Here is a 19,752-nt window from a genome sequence, read left to right on the forward strand (position 1 = left end):
GGAAATTTTCTTGTCATCGAAGAAAATCCTTTGCAAAATCAATCAACAGAACATGCTTCAATTTTTTGCACTTGAAAATGATCGATTATCGAATGGATAAAAGTTTACAAAAGTTTCTTCCAAAGTTACGTTATCATTCAAATCTGATATTCTTAAATTGTTATAAAAATATTAATACATTTTGCATAAAGTTTACTTTACTCTTTAGATTCCACTGAACTTGAAATAGACGATAAAGAGATTTTCATCTTTTCTGTTTCGATTACAAGTTTGATTATTATACATTTTCATAACCAAAGAAAACCAGTTTCTTGGTAAATTGAGTTGTTTCATTAAGATTGATGTTCGTTCAAGATTGATTTTCATTGAATATCGTTCTTGCAAATTCTTTTTAGATTAAGATTAGTAAATTTTTCACTTTTTATCGCTGATTAAAACTGGTTGGGAAGCCTCAATTGATTCATTCTGTTTGACAAGTAACCTCGGGCGACTTGATGCACTTAATGAAAGTAATCCATTTCACAAGTCTGCTTAAAACTCTTTGTATTGTAGGTTGAAGCTTTGGATAATGAATTGATGAATAAAATTGAATGACTTATGGTTGATCAATTCATGGCTACTCATTGTCTTATCACTTTTTTCATTAGCGAATTTTGTAATTGAACTTTACGCATCTAATTACAATTTCACAATTTATGCCATTAGATGATTGAACATGTTTCCAGTGAAATGTAAAGCAAAGTGTTGATGGAAATGGGTCGAAATTTAATTTTGTTTTTTATTTTTTCAGGTTGCTCGATTAAGAATCCGTCGTAAACCAGGAACCAGAATAGTGTTGAATGTTAAAAATAACTGTGAATCCACCAAAAGTCTATCAGTGCCTTGTAATGTTGAAGTGACAACCACAAACTTTTCAAGTGACATGTCGACCAATACAACAGTAACAACCACAACCGCCTCAAATCCCAGTCCTGAAAGGTCATTTGCAAGTCAAAGATTCTCAGTCTGTCCAAGTATAGCTAGTCAAGTTATCGAAGAGAGTTCAATCATTCAAATTGACTCTAACCCAAATGCCAATGGATCTTCACCTTCTCCTAACACTGATGATCCAGGCTTAGGTTGTGAAATTGACTGTCCAAATTTAAACAGCACCTTTGAGTGCCACCGCAACCATTTGTCAACCTCATCTCCAGCCAAAGAATGCCTTATACCACCGACAACACCTTCCAATCGAAGTGGACTCACAACGCCAATCCACAGTAATCCAGTTGAAAGAGAAAAGTATACTTCGGAAAATTGTGGTGGATCGACGATCGACATTGACGATGACTGGAACTTGATTGGCCAAGAAATATCAGTAACAAGTGATGTTGTTGTTACATGTGATTCAAGAGGAACCAGTTATCATTACGCTTCAGTGACCAACAAGGACAGTTGCATGGAGAGTGGCAAAAGAGGGAAAAGCAACTCATCAATATCCAAAAAGAACAAGGCAAACAGTGTCAAGAATAATTCGAAGAGAAAAGCCCTTCGAATAACGACGAGTTTGATTAGTCCAAATAAAGAAAAGTCGACTCGAAATTATGGCTCGTGTGGAAGGTCAAGTCGAATGAGTTCAACCAATGGAAGAGATTCACTGGAATCAAAGAGAGAACGAAAAGCGGCCAAAACATTAGCCATAATAACCGGAATTTTCGTCATTTGTTGGCTTCCATTTTTCATTGTCGCTCTTCTTTCACCCATTTGTGGTCCACCTTGTGATCCACCCGCTCTGGTGACCAGCCTTTTCCAGTGGTTGGGTTATGTCAATTCAATGCTCAATCCTGTGATTTACACCATTTTCAGTGCCGACTTCCGAACTGCTTTCAAGAAGATATTGCTTGGAAAACGAGCGGTTCATCGATCTCAAAATCGAGTGTAGAATATTGGAAAAAAAGAAATTTCGATTTTTATTGTGCTTCAAGTTTCCTTAAACATTGGCACCAAGTTTTTGTACCAATTTGGATACAGTTGGCGACCTCAAAGTGAACTGCAATATTTATATGAGAATTATTAGAGAAACATTTTTATTCTGTTTTATTTTGCCACCAATCGATATATTGATAATGATGCCTTGCAATTGGCTGATGTTTCCTTGATTTATTGAATTCTTGTTTGTTTCAGCATAAATAGTTGAAAAGAGATTATCATGAAGCAGATGAATTGATGAAGAGAAGACAAAATGTGAGAAATGTGTAAGTTTTGGCTGGACAAATGTTTATGGTTAAATAATCTTACCTCAGTATTTTTGTTGTTGTTCTCGCTGGTCCAATGGTCCAGCAACAAAGTAGCCACGGTCAGTTTATATTCAATTCTTATTGCTTTTTATTATTTTTCCTGTTCATTCAACCATGGAAAACAGTGAAACAAAAGTAAATGGATCATCACAATTGTCATTCAGTTGAACCTTATTTTGTCCTTCAATCATTTAAGCTCATTGATAAAATAATAACTGGATAACCAAATAAAACAATTTACATCAGTTCAGTTATTAGAATGCTTTTAATGTAAATTTTTTCCATCAAATTTACATTAGGCAACAAACGAAGTACAATGTTTTAGTTGAATCAACAAAAGTCCGAAGAGCAACATTGGTCATGGTGGACATTCGAGTATAACTATAAATAGCAAATGAAAAATAAATTAAAACACGAAGAATGTCGAAAGAGAAATGTTTTCATCTTATTTTTAGAATTTGAAAGATGTATTCGGAAATTGATTCGTGGGTAGAAATGGATTAAAAAAGATTTGCATTCACTTGGAAAAGAATTTGTTTTTCAGACTAAAAATAAAGTTGGAGTTACAGTTGAAGTTGTAGACACGGAATGTGCTCGGACAGGGAGTTTTCCCTATCATGAGTGTATCATGATGTTCACTCATTCACACCCTCACTTTCATGTCAGTTCATCCTCTGACTTTATATTTAATCAAATTAATTTCATGAGAATGAGACGAAAAGGTAGGAGGTAGAAACCAAGATAATGTTTAACTTTCAGATCACTCATGCAAAGGGTGAAAAAACTCAGAAAATTGTAAGATCTTTAAAGTTTTTACTTTTTTTAGAAAATTTTCAATTTCCATTTCAAGTTATTTTTGTTACATATTCCCACTGCCTATCTGAGTACTGAGTCCACTGCGGAGTTGCATTCATGATCTACAATCTCACCAGCCTCTTTTGCCTCCACCATAAGCTATTGCCCTTCTTTGACTGGCATATTAACAGGTAGTGCCGTTATAAGCGAAGGTTTGTTCCAAAAGTTTTAGGTCATGTTTCAATTGTTATCGAGCTAATTTTGTTACGCTTTTATCATAAATTCATTCAGGATGAAATTCTCAAAGCACTTCATTTAATGTTATTGCTAGGAATACTCTGAATTGGGAATTGATTCATTTCATTCCTATCTTCATCCAGGATTATCTACTTTACAGCTATAATATCCACCAAAGAAGCATGTTAATGATGAAGCTAATTGCACACAACCTCTAAAAATGTAAATAGATTAAAGCAATTCAATGATTAACCCTTTTGCTTCATTATCACGATTACATGATATAATTGCATGAAAACAACGTGGGATACACACGTGGCTTGGATTAGACTATTTTCACTTTAATTTTAGTTTATTATCATTTTCATCATCATGCAATAAATGAATCAGGCAAACTCAAGAGTTGTCTGTTCTGTTTGCAGAAGCTTATGCTTACAAGAAACCATAAAAATCAAGAAGCAAAACAAGATCATTGAATTGAAGTTTTGCCGTCAAGTTTCAAATCAAATGCTTTGACAACTCTTGACAAGATATCTTTAATATAAATCTTAATTCCTGTTATAATCCAAATTTAGAAAAATTAATTCTATTTTTGTCTTTGATAGTTGAATTGAAATCAAATTGAATCTGAATGACTTTTGTATTTGCATAATAGTTTTACCAATATTGATATTAACAACGGAAAAGCTGTTTGGTTCATCATTGAACTAATGAGAAGCGTTTAATTGATTTACTGATTGACAAGCAAACCCATGAAATTGACTTGAATGGACAATTAACATTTTATTGATTATCAATTATTTTTAATGATGAAATAGACAATTTTTGATTGATTGTTGCAGTAATTGATTAAGGTTGGCATGTTTAAGCTGCTTGCTCGGAAGCAGGTTAATCAAATTACATTTAATCCAACAAACAAGCTGACAAACTGTTTTGTTTATAAGAAGAAGTAAAAAATGTTGCCAAAGTAAAGCGCACACAATTTGTCCACATCAATCAATTTTAATCAAATTAAGCTTCATTCAGTGATTTATTCTGTGGATAATTAACAAGTAAGGCTTGTGAAACAGAAAGGTAAAAATGGATAAAACAAATTACTTTAGTTGAGTTAAGGTTAACCATTTTTGGGTTTTCCTTGGTTTTTTACTTCTTTGGGTGAGTTATTGATAAAAGCTAAAAACAATTGAAATCAATCAAATAACAAGCAAAATTGTAAATGAATAAAAAATGTTAAAATATTTACGGAATACAACTTTTAGATTAAATGTCTAACAAGCCATAGATAAAGCTCAAGCCACTGTGCAAAAATTTGCTCATCTTGGCGGAAAAGCTTGGTATTAAGAGAATCGATATTATTCGAACTGATCACGAGCTCATTAGCAGAACGAATACAAAAAAAGATTGAATTAATTTCACAAGTTTTGTCATTTTTTTAGTCATAACTCAAGGACAGTATATGCAATAGAACTTCGATTTGAACCATTGCCTTCCGAGAATTGAACAACTTTAATCCAAGTTTTCAAGATCACTCCGTCATTTGACCTTTATCTGGAATTCGCAGGTTATTTTCTGGGATTGCCAATTACACTAGTTGATGTTGAAATTCGGTTACTAATAAGGGCCAAAAGATATTGTTTATGTCACTTTCATTTAGAATTTTTTACTTGAAGAAAACTCTGTACTTTTTAAATGATTGATAACTTGTAACAAACATAAAGAGTCAAAAGTTGCACCTTTTAAAATTACCTTTGGATTCCAGTCAGAGGTAAATAACAGAGTGGCCTTGAGTGACCTCGAAAATCCGAATCCAAAGTCAACACAAACTTTCGCAAACAGAAAAGATATGCTAAAGGGTTGAATTAATTCATACTCCTGTCCAGGATTCCTCAAGTCTCTAATAAAAAATAAAAAGAATGCTAAACAAAGAAAAAAACTCATGTTTAGAAGGAATTGAATCATAAAAAGAACGTAAAATAAGAGACTTCAATTCTGAAATGCTTCTTTCTCGTATCAAATTATTCATATATTGTTATCATATTGTTATCTTGTTATAAGAAAAAAGTTTTTTTAATCAAATGTCTTCTGAATAAAGCAAAATCATGAAAAAATTAGATATCATAATCAGCATAAAACTTCAGTTCAGGAAAGTTTTATTGCAAAAGATCCGAAAAAGACGATTTCATGCAGATTCTTCTTCGAGTTGAGAACAACAAAAATGCTGAATTTCATTTAATCTTTCAACTAACCTTTTCTTACCTTTTTCTTACTCTTTCTATCAGAATGCTGGACATTTGATGGACACACGAAATGGGTCATGGAAATGGTGACAATTGAATAGCAAATGAATCTTGGGTTGAAATGAGAAAGAAAAGGCTTTTTTGATGAAACAAAAAGGCAATTACTTTTGTTGATTAAACACGAATTATTAATGTGATTGTCAATGAGAACAATTTAAATTACAATTTAAATAAAATTTCCATTCCCATGTATTCACCTTCTTGAACAAGACAAGAAACACTGATCTGAATTGGACTTGCAAATGAAGGTAACACAAGAGATGAATAATATCATCTCATGAGGATTCCCATTAGTTGAATGGGTAAATTGTCTGGATTCAGTTCGAACATTGAACAATCTCTTATCATCATCATCTTCTTCTTCTTGTTATTATGATAATACATGATATGGATAAAAGTTTTATTTTTATTTCTCTTTGATTGTTTCCAACAATCAAATTCAACCAAATGCAAGTTCACTTCTTTTTTGGACAAAAAATTGAACCAATGAAGATACAATTTACATTGACATGGACACAAGATAAAACCTTATTATGTACAGTCACATGAATATTATTCATAATGATTATCACAATTCTCATGAGTCTTTGGATTGATTCAACTCATTTAACTGATTGACTTCACCTTTCATCTCTTGATATATTTTTGTTCAACTTATAGCGAAAAATTATGATAACTTGAAATCAATAAAAAAATTGTTACCTTATTGTAATTCAACATGTTTCATGGAGTATTTACTCTTCATTTCATTTTCAATCTGAAATCACCAAAAGCTGTTTTCGACAATTTCCCAAGGAAGAATCTATGAAACTCTGAATTGAGATTGTTTAAATTTTTATGAGGAAATTTTATCTCTTCAATAATTCCAGGAGAATATTGTATAGATTAAATCCGATTTTTTCAGCACTTTTTTGGATAAAATGAGATACACGAATTTGAGTCAAACCAAACTTGATTAACTGAACGATACTTTGGGTCATATCTTTTTTGACAGTAGAAGTTATGAACTTTTAACTAGCATAAGATAGTTTTTGGCTTCAGAGAATGGCATTCAAATGTCATTCATAAACCAAATAACCAAGCGCCGTTGGATGATCTTGAAAACATGAACTTGAAGTTGTTCAATTCTAGCCTACAGAAGCGTGAATTATGATGCCAACGTGCGTTATTTCTTGATCTGAACTCAATTTTTTCTTTTCTCGTTTATATAATTAGCCTTCTTTGCACTAAAAATGAACTTTTTCCAGATTAAAAGATTTCCTAATTTTTGAAGCTGAATGAAATAATGATTAAATAGGAGCAAGTTATGTTAGGGTTATTGTACATTAGGGTTATTGTATTAAATATAAATATAAATTGTAAAAATGAAGAGGCAAATTTTTCGAGCTTATTCTTTACTCTGTTGATTAATTTCTGGATATTTTGGGAATGAAGTCCATTGAATAAACTTAGGCCTTGTGGCTTCAATGTGTTTTGATTCAGTACAAAATGAGTTTTGAATGCTTTTGAATCTAAAGTTGAAAAAGTCTAGAAAACCTTTTTCCTAGCATCTCGCTAGAATGCCACATTGAATACGCTGTGACATATCTGAACCATTAGAATATTTTTAAAGAAAATTCAAAATTTTGCTATCGACGACTTGACGATCTTCATCGTTAGTAAAGAGTCACTCTTGGATCAACAAAAAGAACAAATTTTAGCTGAATTTCTCGTGTCGCCACCTGCAGTAATTTTATGAAAATTTTGTTATAATCATTTTTCATCCAATTGCTGCATTTAATATGCACATGCTATTGCTGTATTTTTTCATATTTCTTGAATTTATTCCGTCCGCTCAGACTAATGAACATGCCTATTTGCAGCCCTACTCACGCACGGTTGATGTTAGAGACCACAGACCTGAACCATGAACTTTTGTAGATTGAAAAATCATAAACTCGATCGTTCAAGGTCATTCAAGTCAATCCGTTATTAGATCTCTAATCGGAATTGAGAGGTAATTTCCTGACAGAGCGAAATTTTAGATCGATTAATGCGTATTAGTATACGGTTTATTAGTCACATGCTCATAACTCTTACCACTGGGAAGATAACCAAATTTTTCTCAAAAAATTGATTAGCTGGGACTCACAGAAAGACTCATATCCTTTGGCGATCATGAGTTATGAACATGTTATGCAACAAGGATAATGTTTCACAACAGAAATGTCCTCTCAATTTCAATTAAAGGTCAAATAACTTGAATGACCTTGAGGTTTCGCACTTATGGTTTTTCAACCTACAGAAGCTCTTGATTCAAATCTTACCGCGAAACTAATTTTTTTCCAATAGTACTCCCCGTCTCGATTTTTTGCGATCTCTGCTGCTAAATAACGTCCAGCTTTCGCGCCAGCTTCATCGACATCACTTTCTTCTTCGGCATCACTATTTTCACTATCGACTTCAGTGTCACAGTCTAAATTGTAAAAATCTTCACTTTCATTTGACTCGGCCATTCTTTTAATAATAACAAGTTAAAGTAACAAAGAAACACGTTGAGTGAAGAACATGAACTTAAAACAACAAACTGAGGACAGTGAAAAGTTGTTAGTGCGGGAAAATATAACATAAAAACATGTTTGTAAAGCACGAGTACTCTTTTTCGTCCGCTGAGTCCTCGTTGAGTACATTTTTACTTAAACTCTTTTTGTTGTATATGGAACTCTTTCTTATCGTTAAATAAACAAGTTAATCGAGTTAATCTCTCCGGAGTTAAGTGCTTTATTCTCATTTTCATCATTACATTTTGATGCTACAGTAGTAGTCAATCATTCGCGAGTCAAACAAAACGACTGACTTAAAAGTAATCAGAAAAATTAACCGAGTTATAAATTATAATGAAATTCCTGACCAGCAATTGAGTCATTGAGCAATTTTTCATCTGAGGAATTAGCTTGTTTCAACTTTGCTCCTCTTACAAATGCATCAATTGAAAGATGTTTTTCAAAGTGTAAAAGCTTTTTACGTGAAAATCTGTTGAGTTTCACTCAAAAAAATTTAAGAATGTACTTCATTTTACATTACAATTTAACTCAACGTTTTTGCCAATCGGTTTGAAAAAGTTAAGTTCAATAAATTAAATTGCATATTTTGTCATTTTTTGATCATATTTGACTCATAATATTACATCAATTTTTTCATTATCGGTTGCATAAAACATAGATAAAAAGTATGCAAACAGCATAGAAAATGAAAAGCCCTGCTCATATGTGTGTTGGACCACGAAGTGTGCTGGGGTAAGCAATTTCTAACTTCTGACAAATGAAGACAGACTCAATTCCAAATCTTAATCACGAGCTTAATAGAAAAGTTTAATGAGGAGAATTTACACAGCTGATTAAACGAATTTTAAATTAATTCCAATCTCAAGTTATAATCAAAAGCTCTGATTAGCATACATAAATGTTGATTTAATTGAATCAAACGGTGAGAGTCTAGTTATACGGACACATATAATAAACAGTGCTATAGATTCAAATAAATAATCGATTATTATCGCGCTCTAGGTCGGACTAGGTTAGGTAGGGTTAGATTAGGTTAGATTAGGTTAGGTTAGGTTAGGTTAGGTTAGGTTAGGTTAGGTTAGGTTAGGTTAGGTTAGGTTTGGTTAGGTTCGGTTGGGCTTGGACGGCCTGGGGCCTCAATTAACGGCTTTGTTATTGTTTTGTGTCCGTATAACTAGACTGTTACCAATCAAACAACATGATTTAACAGCAAAATTTTTAACCACTTATTAATTATTCAGGTCCAAAGTTTAAAAAAAGTGCATTTCAAAAAATCTAATAATCCTTTCTCAATGAAATTTAATGCTGAACGCAATTCTAATTGTCATGCGATAACTGAATGGTAGTATTAATAAATTTTTAATCAGTGGAGATATGGATTTCAAGCTTTAGATTAATGTTGATTGACAAAATTATTTAATCAGCGATCTGAAAATAGGCTTTTAACCTTATTCAATTTGACATCCTCCTTTATAATTGCTGATCATTTTGAATCAACAATTGAATTTTAATGTGAAAATTGTTGGTTTAATCAACCTTAATGCTGATCAGAGCTTTTGATAATAAATTTTAATTTTAATTTAAGTGCAAGATTCGTTTGATCAACTATGTAAATTTTACTGGTCTGACTTCTCAATTAACTCGTGATTAAGATTTGAACTTGAGTAGATTCATTTGTCTCATGCAACAAGATTAAAAGTAAAACATACACTTGTAGCTGCACTCAACTGCACTAACAGATGGGTCGATTTTTGAAGCTGGAAGTGGTGTTCATCCGGATGACTAGAATTCCAGGCTCCATCTTCCCTCATCGGTTTGAAGATACATTTTCCTTTCTGGTTCCTGTACTCAAGCTGTTATGTTAGAAAGTCTCTCTGGTAGATAGATAGACAAGTGAGATTAAATGTGAAATGGGTTCGAGTCAAGTTCAGATGTTATCTGACTCAATGTTTGTAGAAATTTAGGCTAGCGTTTAGCGCATAAAAGCATATCAAGCGCAAAATTTGCACTAAATCTGAGACTTTTATTGAGTACGCATTTCCCGGCGTGTATGGATTTATTGAACCAAAACTCCTTGTGAATCAGATTTATGGACATTTTCCTCATTACTCCGGATATTTTACCAAATTCAGCTACAATCGTGATCACCTTTCTAATGGCAGTTCCTAACTTCATAACTTCAAATAAACAATAATGAAACTTCATTTTAAACCTGAAAATTGTCAACAGTAATATAGTGAACTGAGCCATGTCCGTATCTCAGAGACTGTCTGACCCAAGAGGTTCTTCACCATGAACATTGTCTAACCACAAAAATGATTATTGATCCCAATCTTGATGCCCGACACATCTTATTACAATAGCTGCGAGACTCTGCCATTGTTTGAATAAATTAGCATCAACTAATATTAATTTAATTACTAATGTTTGAACACAATCCGGAAACCACACAATTATTCATTTTTTTAGGTGTTTAAATAAATCGTATTTATATAATCGAACTATAAATAAGAAGATTTTTCTTGTGATTATCGTTAGTATTTCATTCAGTTCTATTCAATTCTGTTCAACTTTGATTTCGATTTAATTTTACTCTTGTGACTATCAACATAAAAAAATGTCTTCAGCCAAGCTTCAAGTAATCTTGCTGACTTTCATCTTTATCTCCATGCAAATGGCTTTCATTTCTGCCATTCCATTTAAATACAATGGATATAAATCTTGTACGCCACGTGAATTCCCCCCACGCAATGAATGTGATGATGGTAGAACACCGACTGACGAGGAACTATCAAAGTTCTGTGATACTAACCCACGGAGAGTCTACCGAATCGAAGCATGTAAAAGTTTTATCAAGCGTCATGGTGGTGACACCGGTCCTTTTCAGAGCTTTACTTTTGAACCTTATTGTTTTACTTTATCCCAGTACTGTACTTTAACAAAGCCGCCAACCACTCCAACCACTACACCCAAACCTAAAGCAGGCAATGGATATAAATCTTGTAATTCAGTTGAACTCCTCCCACGCTATGAGTGTGAAGATGGTAGAGTACCGACTGACGAGGAACTAGAAAAGTTCTGTGATGTTAACCCAGAGAGAACCTACCGAATCGAAGCATGTAAAAAAATTGTCAAGGATCATGGTGATAGGTCTGGTTCTTTTGGTCGCTTTAATCGTATATCTTTTTGTTCAGTTTTAGCCCAGTACTGTAAATTAACAAAGCCGTCAATCACTACACCCAAACCTAATTGAATCACGAGGCTTTTGCCACTTTCTGCTTTCAAGTATTAATATATTATTGCGCATTATTAATACTGATCTGTATTTCTTTAATCTTATTAAAAGGTTATCAATGAAAATTAAAAATTGACCATTCTTTTAACTTTATAAAGTTCTTACTTTTCTTGAATACGAAGCGGAGTAGAGTACGTTTTTCTCTACTGTATAAAAGTAACTGAATTGTTGTTGTTGGTTAAAATAAAAGAAGCATAATCGCTATCACAATATACTGATACACTTTAATGTACAGCAGCTGGTAAGCTAACTAATTTCCAAGTATTGTTTCTCTTCATATAGTTTATATTAATGAACTCCCGTTTATCTGATATAAAAGTATTTTTTGAAAGTAATAGGTTTCGCTCAGCCTTTAAGGAGAGCTGGAATTAAGTTAGCAAAATTGAGGAATAGTCAGCGTTGACGTTAATAGTCAACAATTAGAGTTGCTATTTAGATTTGTTAATTTTAATTGTAATCGATTCTTTACTGTCATCTTTATTTGATACTCTACTGTATTGTGTGTCCTTCCATCCATTTAAACAAAATGCTGCAATAAAGACGTCCCTTGTATTCAGAGTGGTCCTTCTGATCAAGCTATTCAGTTGAGAAATCTTTTTGAACTTCATTTAAGTGCAATCATATCACTCATTGATTATTGCAGAAAGACCATTTGATTTACTTAATCGACCAATGAATGTTTACAGGTTATCCAATGTTACCAGAAAACAACAAAACCCAGAAATTGATTAATTTAGCAGTTTTCAGTGACAATTGTTTCTAGCAAGATGATGAGTGATGTTTATAGTTTATATGAAATTAAAGTCTCACATAATACAGTGAAGAGTCCAACAACATCAATTTACAATTCAATTGTAAACAGTTTTTTCATCAATCGTTGGATATTTAGGTATCGATGGTTTTATTATTTTTACTCACTTTTGGCGCTTACTGTATTATCGATTAAAACAACATTATTTGTAGTGGAAATTTTCACAAATTTTAGTCCAAAATCAATAGACTCTTTCTTCATCACTTATATCGTCTCCACGACTTGGCTTTTGTGCACTGTTTTGGAAACCTTAGTCTATCCATCTGCACAATTCATTGAATCATTTGACATGATTTGGTCTCAATTGCCATTATCAAAAGAATCAACAGTTGTTGAAGAACTTCGGGAATCACAGAAATTCGCTAACATCAGTTCGAGCATAATATTCACAACTGGTTCTAGTATAACACTTATTACTGGCGCAATTGAATATCTAAACCATATCGGTTCAAGTAACAGTTCAGACAAATTTTATTTTCTTGGCAACAAATTGATTGAAATCTATTCCCATTTAATATTCATCAACATTTTTCGAGGTTTCATTATTGCTGGGAATTACATTAAGGTTGGTCATCACTATATTCATCGTCGAATCACTGACATTGTTAGGGATTTCTATGCGTCTGATTTGACTATTTATCGTCTTCGCCATCAACATTATGATCTGGTTCGATGTGTTGAACTGTGTGATTTTGGCTTTAGACGATTTGTGACAGTAAGATGAGGAGCTGAGCCATTCCCGTATCTTAGAGATTCTTCACCATGAACATTGTCTAACCGCAAAAATGATTATTGATCCCAATCTTGATTCCCAACACATCTTATTACAACAGCTGCGAGACTCTGCCATTGTTTGAATAAATTAGCATCAACTAATATTAATTTAATTACTAATGTTTAAACACAATCCAGAACCCAAACAATGATTCATTTTTTAGATGTTTAAATAAATCGTATTTATATTAAACGAACTATAAATGAGAGAATTTTCTTGTGATTATCGTTAGTATTTCATCCAGTTTTATTCAATTCTCTTCAACTTGATTTCGATTTAATTTTACTCTTGTGATTAACAACATAAAGAAATGTCTTCGGCCAAGCTTCAAGTAATCTTGCTGACTTTCATCTTTATCTACATGCAAATGGCTTTCATTTCTGCAGGCAATGGATATAAATCTTGTAATTCAGTTGAACTCCTCCCACGCTATGAGTGTGAAGATGGTAGAGTACCGACTGACGAGGAACTAGAAAAGTTCTGTGATATTAACCCAGAGAGAACCTACCGAATCGAAGCATGTAAAAAAATTGTCAAGAATCATGGTGATAGGTCTGGTTCTTTTGGTCGCTTTAATCGTATATCTTTTTGTTCAGTTTTAGCCCAGTACTGTAAATTAACAAAGCCGTCAACCACTACACCCAAACCTAATTGAACCACGAGGCTTTTGCCACATTCAGCTTTCAAGTATTAATATATTATTACGCATTATTACGCATAATTGTTGAGTTTAAAGATCAACTTTACCAATTATTTTCTTCTCAGCTTTTAAAACTCTTTCCACCCAATTGTCAGAATTTAAATTCACAGTTACAATTATTTTTGATGAGATAATTAAGATTTAACCATCAACTTAATAGAGTGTTGACTGGAATTTTGTTGAAACCAAATAATGAAATGCCTAACAAATCTGTATTTCTTTTATCTTATTAAAAGGTTATTAATGAAAAATAAAAATTGGGCATTCTTTTGACTTTATAAAGTTCTTACTTTTCTTGAATATGAAGTGGAGTAGAGTACGTTTTTCCCTACTTTATTAAATTACTCGAATCGAGATACTATTTAATCATGTCTTAAGCATTACAATTTTTTAATTTTATGTTTGTTGTATAATTTCAATATTTACTGAACAAGTATAAACCTTAAACTAACTCTTTATTAGATTCAATACTAAACATTAAAAGAAACAACTTATTGTTGTAACAATGATTGACAAGGATATTGATAATAATTAGTAAAAATGATCAACAAAAACCCTAACAATACTCAACAGCCCCTCATGTTGATTATTTTACTTCATCTCATGTAACAATAAACCAAGAAATTCATGAAACTTGGGACTTGCAAGTGGTTTCGTCATGATATCAGCTTTGTTAGCTGAGCTTTGCACATATTTCAATCTTACTAATCCATTTTCAATTTGGTCTCTAATAAAATGATGGCGAATGTCAATATGCTTCGTTCGTGAGTGGAATACAGGGTTCTTAGCTAATTTGATTGAACCTTGATTGTCACAATTAATGTCTATCGGTGTTTCAACCTCATAGCCTAATTCATTCATCAATGATTTCAACCAAATAACCTCTTTAACTGCCTCAGTCTCAGCCATATACTCGGCTTCAGTTGTCGACAAGGCTATAGTTTGTTGCTTTTTGGTGTTCCATGAAATCAAATTACTATTCAAATAGAACAAATATCCAGTCGCTGATCTTTTATCTTCAAAATTACCACCCCAATCAGCATCAACATAGCTCTCAAGAACTAGATGCTGAGTTTTGTTTGACTCAAGAATAATTCCAAATTTAGAAGTACCTTTTAAATAACGCAATACTCTTTTTGCTATTGTATAATGACTATTGGAAGGTGAAGATAAAAATTGAGACAAAATACATGTAACAATAGCCAAATCAGGTCTCGAACAAGTAACTAAATAATGAATCGAACCAACAATCTGTTGATATTTTGATTTCAGAATATTATCAAGTTGATCAGCTTCTTTGCAAAGTTTGACATTTGGGTCAATTGGGGTTGAAACTGTTTTACAATCATTCATTTCAAACTTCTCCAGTATTTCATTGATATATTTCGATTGATTCATTTGAATAGAATGATTAACCTGATCATGAACGATATTTATACCCAAGAAATATTCAAACTTATCCATGACTTTAGTTTCATATCGTGATGAAATATGGGCAATAAATTTACCAATAAAATCAGAACTCGTCGATAATATAATCAAATCATCGACATATAATACAATGAAACACTTGATATCATCTTCATTATAACTGTATATGCAGCTATCAGAGATACATCGTTTAAAGCCAGTTTCAAGAATAAATCCATTGATCTCAGAGTTCCAAGCATTTGATGCTTGTTTAAGTCCATAAATACCTTTCAGCAACTTACAAACTCTTCCTGATTGGTCATCAAAACCTTCTGGTTGCATCATAAATAGATCCTCCTCTATTTTACCGTTGAGAAAGGCTGTCTTGATGTCGATTTGTCTTATTTGCATTTTCTCAATCATTGCCAATTTGAAGATCAACCTAATCGATGTCAACTTAGTTACAGGAGCAAATGTTTCATGATAATCAATACCTTCATGTTGAGTGAAGCCTTTTGCTACCAATCTTGCTTTATACCGGTCAATTTCACCGTTACCTTTGGTCTTAATGGTAAATACCCACTTACATCTGATTAATTTCATACCTGGAGTTCTCGATACCAGAATCCAAGTACCTTTATCTCTTAATGATTTCATTTCATCGTTACATGCTTTAATCCATTCCTGTGAGTCATTTCTTCTCATTGCTTCGAAGAAACTTCTCGGAATTTCATTACTCATAAAAGCTGAATTGATTTCATCATGTTTCTCTTGGACCGGAAATTTTTCTTCATTGAAAACAACATCTCTTGACATATAGATGCGATGTGTTTCAAGATCAATAACTTTATAACCTTTATAATCATCATCATAACCAATGAAAATGCGCTCAGATGATCTTGGTGCTAACTTGTTTCTTTGTAACTTAGGAGTCAAAACATAACAAATACAACCAAATACCTTCAAGTTCTTCAATTCAAGTTTCTTGTTGTACCACAACTCAAATGGGATCTTATTATTGATACTAGAACTTGGTCTACGATTTAGCAGATAAACAGCTGTGTTCATTGCTTCAGCCCAAAACTCATCATTTAAATTTGCTTCGATTAACATGGAACGAGTGATTTCCAGCAAAGTTCGATTCAATCTCTCTGCTTTACCGTTCTGTTGTGGTGTATAAGGACAAGTCTTTTGGTGTTTGATCCCTTTTTCTTGGAATAGATTTCTTATTTCTCCAGTTAAATTTTCTTTTGCTCCATCACTTCTAATAATTTTAAGTTTTCGCCCTGTTTGATTTGTTACAAAGGTGATGAACTTAGTAATAAAACCAGAAACCTCATCTCGTTTCTTCATGAAATAGATGAAAGTGAAATGGCTGTAATCATCAAGGAACGTGATAAAATACTTATTACCATTCAAAGATTCAACTGGTAAAGGACCACAAACATCAGTATGTACTAAGTCAAGAATACTTTCAGATTTGGTTTCCGAAGAGGCAAATGGTTCTCTGGTTTGCTTCCCTAAAATACAACTCTCACAGTTGAACTCAACACTTCCAGTAACTGGCAATAAATTTTGCTTGACCATCTCTATCATTCCAGTTTTACTAATATGACCCAATCTTTTGTGCCAAATTAAAACATCATCATTCAATCCAGTTTTACAACACAAATATTGTTCAAATGATTTTATTTTGAATATACCATTTTCATTTCGTGCTTTTAGGATAACAATATTATTTCGAAAAACCTTGACATCATGAATAGTAAATATAACCTTCAATCCTTTCATTGTCATCTTGGACACTGACAATAAGTTTTGAGTCAAAGTTGGAATATGCAATACACCATTGACCATGAGTCTCTTACCAGTATCTTTATCGCAAAATAGGACGTCACCTTCACCAATTACCTCAACTTGACTACCATTGGCAATAGTTACCTTTTTACCTTCAAGTTGTTTGTAATTTATGAACCAATCAAATCGAAAGCACATATGATTTGTAGCTCCACTGTCTACAACCCAATCACAATTAGTTTCATTTTCATGAACCATTAAGGCCTCATATTCGGATTCAACAATATTACATTTATTCTTATTTGTATCTTCTTTTATTTCGTATTTTTTATCCTTCTCCATTTGTGCCTTTTTCTTGAAACAATTTTTAGCCATATGACCAAACTTATGACAATAATTACATTTACCATTAAATTTCACCTCTTTACCCTTTTCATTAGCATTAAAAGCTAATTGATCATCTTCATTATCGTTAGTTACTTGGGATTTTCGTCTACCGAACTCTTCTAATACACGATTACAGACAAAGTCGAAATCAACCAACTCCTTTTGAGTCTCAAGAGCAATGACCAAATTTTCATAATCTTTCGGTAAACTGTCCAAAAGTACCATTATCATCATCATCGTGTTAATTTTATGCCCAACTCCTTCTAGTTGATATCGTAATTCAATCAACTTATTAACATGAGTTTGCATATCATCTTTAATATTATATTTCAAATTGACAAATCGTCTCCAAAGAGTTCGTTGATTAGTTAAACAACCCCTTTCAAAATTATCACAAAGGGATTTCCAGGCTTTAATAGCATTTCCAGCCTCTCTAAGTAATCCCAAATACTGATCACTAACGGACAATACAATAGTACGATAAGCTTTGTCTAATTTCTTTTGATATTCTTGACGTTGCTTAGCATTGTTACCTTCACCACCTTTTCCTGTAACAATATCAAATAGATCATTTTCTTTAAGAATAATTTCCATCTTAAATTTCCAATTGTACCAATTAGCAGCACTTAGCTTTTCAATGGATAACACTTTTTCAGTCTCCATTTTCAACCAAATAATCAGAATTGAAATAAACACAGATTCAACAAAATCCTGAAGTAAATGAATTAATAGGAACCGACTGGACCCATAACCTGTTGTATAATTTCAATATTTACTGAACAAGTATAAACCTTAAACTAACTCTTTATTAGATTCAATACTAAACATTAAAAGAAACAACTTATTGTTGTAACAATGATTGACAAGGATATTGATAATAATTAGTAAAAATGATCAACAAAAACCCTAACAATACTCAACAATGTTAAGCCTCTTGTCTTGCAAAAATTTCATTTTCGGTTCCACTAAAGGCATTGGCGTAATCACAAGTTTGACTCTATTCTAGACTTTCAAGCTGGTTGATTGAGGCATATGAAGATTGCTGCCTCTTTGATATATTTAACGCTTAAGCCAACTATTAATATTTCAATCTTTTATTTTAAAAACGATAGCTTAGTCAAAAAAGCATTAATTTAAAGCTAAAAGACTCAAAATTATGAGTTTTGGTAGGATAAGCCGAAGCTAAGCAAAAATATTGAATTATTCGACACTCTGACATTTGATCTTAATCTTTGACAGACTTGTTTCCATTGCTACTTTTAATTTGGAAAAATGTTGAAAGTCAAATTCAATGAGCTAGATAAAAACTAGCTTCGCGCTAATGAGTTGTAGAAATAGGTTGTTGAAGACGAACGTTTGCAGTGCTTTAATACAGTTAAGATGTTTCAAGATGAAAGTTGAATCGATAAATTAGAGAAAGTGTTGATCACAATCATTTACAAAACTTGTCAGATTTTATCTTCTCTCTCCTGTCCAAAAGAGCTTCGTGCAATCTTCCTTCCTCTTTCGCAGATTCTAGGACTTTGCCACCTTTTGTGAGAATTTTGCTAATCTTTCCTGTTTGGAACTTCTTAATATACTTTTCTTCACAATCTTCAAGTGTTCCTTTCTCTTCTTCTGGAACTTTGGATTCTTCAACTTCTCTCCTCACAGCTTCTGGATCTACATTTGAACGGATCTTCACGATCTCATCTGGTCCAGCCTTTTGACTTTTAGACACGATATAACCATTATCATCAGCGGATATGAAACAACCATTGCATGCTACTATAGCTAATTTACCGTCCTGGAAAACTGGTTCGAACTGTTCTCTTTGACCAATGGCATCGGATCGACCCACAACTCTATTATTACTGTCAATGCTTAAATATTTATCATAACCAGATTTGAAAGCTCGATGTGTTTCAGAAATTTTTATAGCAGTAAACATTTCCTCTTCATATGGCGGTTCACCGGGTGCATGTGGATCTCCAACGGCTAGTAGTCCATTATCCATGGCTCTAATGTAACAATAAGGTAACATTTCAAAGGCGATTGTTCCGGTTATAGTTTCAATGGAATCCAAACACACCCATCCTCCTAAAACATAAAGATCAAAACTGCATTAGTTTTTGTATAAGATTAATTTAAACGTTTACTCACCATGTCTTAATGCATCTTCATTATTACTGTCAGTTCCAGAGTCAGTTTTAGAACGCTTATCTTTATTCTTGCTCTTCTTTATTTTCCTAAATAAAAAAACAGCATTAGAAGCTACTCATTATGATTAAATTAATCTCTTACCTTTTTTCTCCTTTAAGCTTTAATTTAGAGGAATTAACGATGGCATAATCATCCATTTTAATCGAGTTAAAACAAAACAGTAAGTAAAAATTTGAATCAAAACAACAAATGTCTCAGCTGTTGATGTTAAACGAGTTGCTCAATTA

At 32.6% G+C, this 19,752-nt stretch overlaps 2 protein-coding genes and 1 long non-coding RNA gene across 4 annotated transcripts in view; 2 read left to right on the forward strand and 1 right to left on the reverse strand.

Moving 5' to 3' along the window:
• The window catches only part of LOC107365346 (5-hydroxytryptamine receptor-like), a 98,303-nt gene extending 91,986 nt beyond the window's left edge, over positions 1-6,317 (forward strand). Inside the window, exons 2-3 of one of the 2 annotated variants that reach the window (XR_003082823.2) lie at positions 791-2,234; positions 5,588-6,317. Coding sequence is in view for 1 of the 2 variants with exons in the window: in XM_015932833.3 (XP_015788319.2) it covers positions 791-1,921 (1,131 nt within the window). In the remaining variant the exon portion in view is untranslated. Of the gene's footprint in view, positions 1-790; positions 2,706-5,587 lie in introns of those variants that run through there. The other variant, XM_015932833.3, reaches the window with a different exon arrangement.
• Positions 6,318-9,068: 2,751 nt separating this feature from the next.
• LOC149093648 (uncharacterized) lies at positions 9,069-9,322 on the forward strand. The gene is made up of 2 exons (XR_016199517.1): positions 9,069-9,160; positions 9,206-9,322. It is a non-coding gene; the product is annotated as an uncharacterized LOC149093648 (long non-coding RNA).
• A 9,340-nt stretch (positions 9,323-18,662) lies between these two features.
• FRG1 (FSHD region gene 1) lies at positions 18,663-19,702 on the reverse strand. Its single transcript, XM_015932548.3, has 3 exons — positions 19,607-19,702; positions 19,466-19,551; positions 18,663-19,402 (listed from the first exon to the last, which is right to left on the reverse strand). Exons 1-3 carry the CDS (start codon positions 19,660-19,662, stop codon positions 18,756-18,758), a joined length of 789 nt encoding a protein of 262 aa, XP_015788034.1. The 5' UTR covers positions 19,663-19,702; the 3' UTR covers positions 18,663-18,755.
• Between the last annotated feature and the right edge of the window lie 50 nt (positions 19,703-19,752).

Source organism: Tetranychus urticae, chromosome 3 (assembly GCF_039701765.1).
Source record: "Tetranychus urticae isolate SD_2017Ah chromosome 3, NJAU_TeUrti_SD_1.0, whole genome shotgun sequence".
Taxonomy (NCBI): Eukaryota; Metazoa; Arthropoda; class Arachnida; order Trombidiformes; family Tetranychidae; genus Tetranychus; species Tetranychus urticae.